The following is a 2,551-nucleotide window of genomic DNA, read 5'->3' on the forward strand; positions in this document are numbered from 1 at the left end:
GTAAGAGTGGTGGTTTGCACACAATGTGAGAAAATAAAAGTGTTTCTTTAAAAGAACCTATTGTCCGTGCTGTTTACACGCTTCAGCTTATGTACACTGAAGCTGACTATTGTCTGTGCTGTTTACAAGCAAGCTTGTAAACAGCACAGACAATAGTCAGCTTCAGTGTAAATAAGCTGAAGCGTGTAAACAGCACGGACAATAGGTTCTTTTTACAGAAACACTTTTATTTTCCCACATTGTGTGCAAACCACCACTCTTACATACACACATTAACCTGGGTTGGTTGTGCAGTCCAGTTAAATGGCACTGGACTGATATAGTGTCAGGTGGCTAGGGTACAGCGTCCATTTCACAGGAAGTGGGTCTGTATTAGACGGTTCCTGGCGTTGAACCCTTCCTGGCTGGCACTGTGCTCAGCTCTGTGCTGTGGGGGTGGGGGAGGCTCGTCATCATCGCCATCAGGTGGCTGCTGCAGTTGTTGCTGTGGGAGATCCGGCAGTGGCTGGTGTTTGCGTACTGCAAGATTATGCAACATGCAGCATGCCACGAAGATCTGAGCCACCTTTTCAGGCCTGTACAGCAGCTGGTCCCCCGAGCGATCCAGGCATCGAAAGTGGTTTTTTAACTGCCCAAATGTTCCTTCGATGATGCTCCTGGTGGCTCTGTGACGCCAGTTGTATTCCTCCTCAGCTGCAGTATGAGGGTGGACAATCGGAGTCATCAGCCAGACTCGCTGAGGATACCCCCCTGTCACCTATGAGACATAGAGAAACAAAGAGAGAGAGAGAACAATGATGAGCAGCAGTGATTTGCAGGTGCAGGAAGAGAGTGTTGAGATGGGGGGGGGGGGGGGAAACAAGGTAGCTGTGTCCCTGAGGTGCTTACCAAGAAGCCAAGCGCCACTGAAGTCCCCCTGGGTTGCTCTCCTGTGGAGGCCACAATGTTGCACTATGTAGGAATCGTGTGTAGAGCCAGGGTATCTGGCACACACATCCAGGATCTCTCCCTGGACATTGCACACCACCTTCATGTTCATGGAGTGGAACGCTTTCCTATTACGGTAACTGGCCTCATCCGCCCGAGGGGGTCTGAGGGCAATATGAGTGCAGTCTACCACTCCGATGACAGAGGGGAATTGTGCCACATTGTAGAACTGCTTCATACTGTTCTGTAGGGCCTGGGGAGTGGTGGGGAAGGAGATGTAGTCACTGGTGTGGGTTAGGAAAGCATTAAGAAATTGGGTGAGGCAGTTGGAAATGGCAGGTTGAGTGAGCCCAATGCTGGATGCCAATACAGACTGGAAGCTCCCAGTTGCCAGGAAAGCGAGGGCTGTTGTTACTTTTAAATGCACTGGCATTGGGTAATTACGGCGAGTGCGGGCCTGTAGCAGGGGCTGCAATTGGAGGCAGAGATCCTGGATGGTGGCCTTGTCGAATCGATATCGCTCCACATACTGCTGGTCAGTGAGTTCAAAGAAGCTGGAGCGAGGCCTAAACAGCCTCCTACGGTGCACTCGATGATGGGGCCTCTCATTCTCCATCTCCTCCTGCAGAAGGAATTCCACAGCAATGACCACATTGACCCCTTCAATGGCCCACAAAGAAAGCACCTGGCAAAGAAAGCAGAGCTCATTACAGTGTGAACAGGCCCCAGCCAAGCAGTCACCCGACACCTCTCCTCCCCCCAGAGTTTGAGCCAGGTGGTGAAACAGAACACTCACTCATGCCACACGATAGACACCAGAGTGCATGAGTAAGCTGTAATAGATGTAATAGAAAGAGCTGGTGATAGTGATAGGAGGTAGGTGGGATGAGAGAGGGGTGTTTGCAGAGGTAACTGACAGGTGGGGAAACACACATCAGTGAGAACATAAGTGGGGAGGTTGAGATAGAGATGGTGAGAGTGAGGGGGTACACACACATGATATTACACATCCTTCCCTTACCTGTACAGAGAACGGCACACACTCAGGAACAGCTTAGATGTTGTGAAAGCAGGTCTAAGTCAAAACGCTACTTTGAACGCACAGAGCAAACTGATTTACCTTTGGTTATCGTATTTGTACGTTTGGGGCCTAAACCCGCTCCCAGAACGCCCCCATTTTGTATGACTTACGTTGGACGTTTTGCGGCATAGGACGTGCAGCTGGCCGAACTTTGATTATGGCCGCTTGAACGTTTTGCTGGGTAAGACGTTCAAACTCCGACTTGCGGTTTTTTAGACGTTTTTGTGTTTTGATTATGAACCCCATATTTATTACTTGCATACAAAATAAGGCACTTGCAAGGAAATTTTAAGATGGTCACACCCACTGCTAAAGCCGTGGAGGGGCATAATCAAAAGAAACGTCTAAGTCCGTTTTTGGGCCTAAGTCGCAAGTTGCCCAAAGTCAGACAAAAGTCGGACATGGGAAAAGGTCCATTTTTGAAAAATACATCCAACATAATTTTTTTCCGAAAATCTTCTAACTGTACGTCCAACTATCTGATCGTCCAGACCGCTAAATCAACCATCTTTATACCTCATTTTCATCCATAAATTTGTCCAT

The 2,551-nt window shown here is 48.8% G+C and overlaps 1 protein-coding gene across 1 annotated transcript; it reads right to left on the reverse strand.

Annotated features, from left to right (window-relative positions):
• Positions 1-352: 352 nt before the first annotated feature.
• On the reverse strand, positions 353-2,551 carry LOC117364213 (putative nuclease HARBI1). The gene is made up of 3 exons (XM_033953226.1): positions 2,525-2,551; positions 995-1,612; positions 353-757 (listed from the first exon to the last, which is right to left on the reverse strand). Exons 1-3 carry the CDS (start codon positions 2,549-2,551, stop codon positions 353-355), a joined length of 1,050 nt encoding a protein of 349 aa, XP_033809117.1.

This window comes from Geotrypetes seraphini, chromosome 7 (assembly GCF_902459505.1).
Source record: "Geotrypetes seraphini chromosome 7, aGeoSer1.1, whole genome shotgun sequence".
Classification (NCBI taxonomy): domain Eukaryota; kingdom Metazoa; phylum Chordata; class Amphibia; order Gymnophiona; family Dermophiidae; genus Geotrypetes; species Geotrypetes seraphini.

What these genes read in the sequence shown, in the direction of transcription:
- LOC117364213 (XM_033953226.1), bottom strand. Translation starts at nt 2,551, where the DNA reads ATGGACAAATTTATGGATGAAAATGAG. An exon ending in AATTTATGGATGAAAATGAG is followed by an intron (nt 1,613 to 2,524) that starts GTATAAAGATGG and finishes TTTCTTTGCCAG; the next exon opens with GTGCTTTCTTTGTGGGCCAT. An exon ending in TCCAGGGAGAGATCCTGGAT is followed by an intron (nt 758 to 994) that starts GTGTGTGCCAGA and finishes TATGTCTCATAG; the next exon opens with GTGACAGGGGGGTATCCTCA.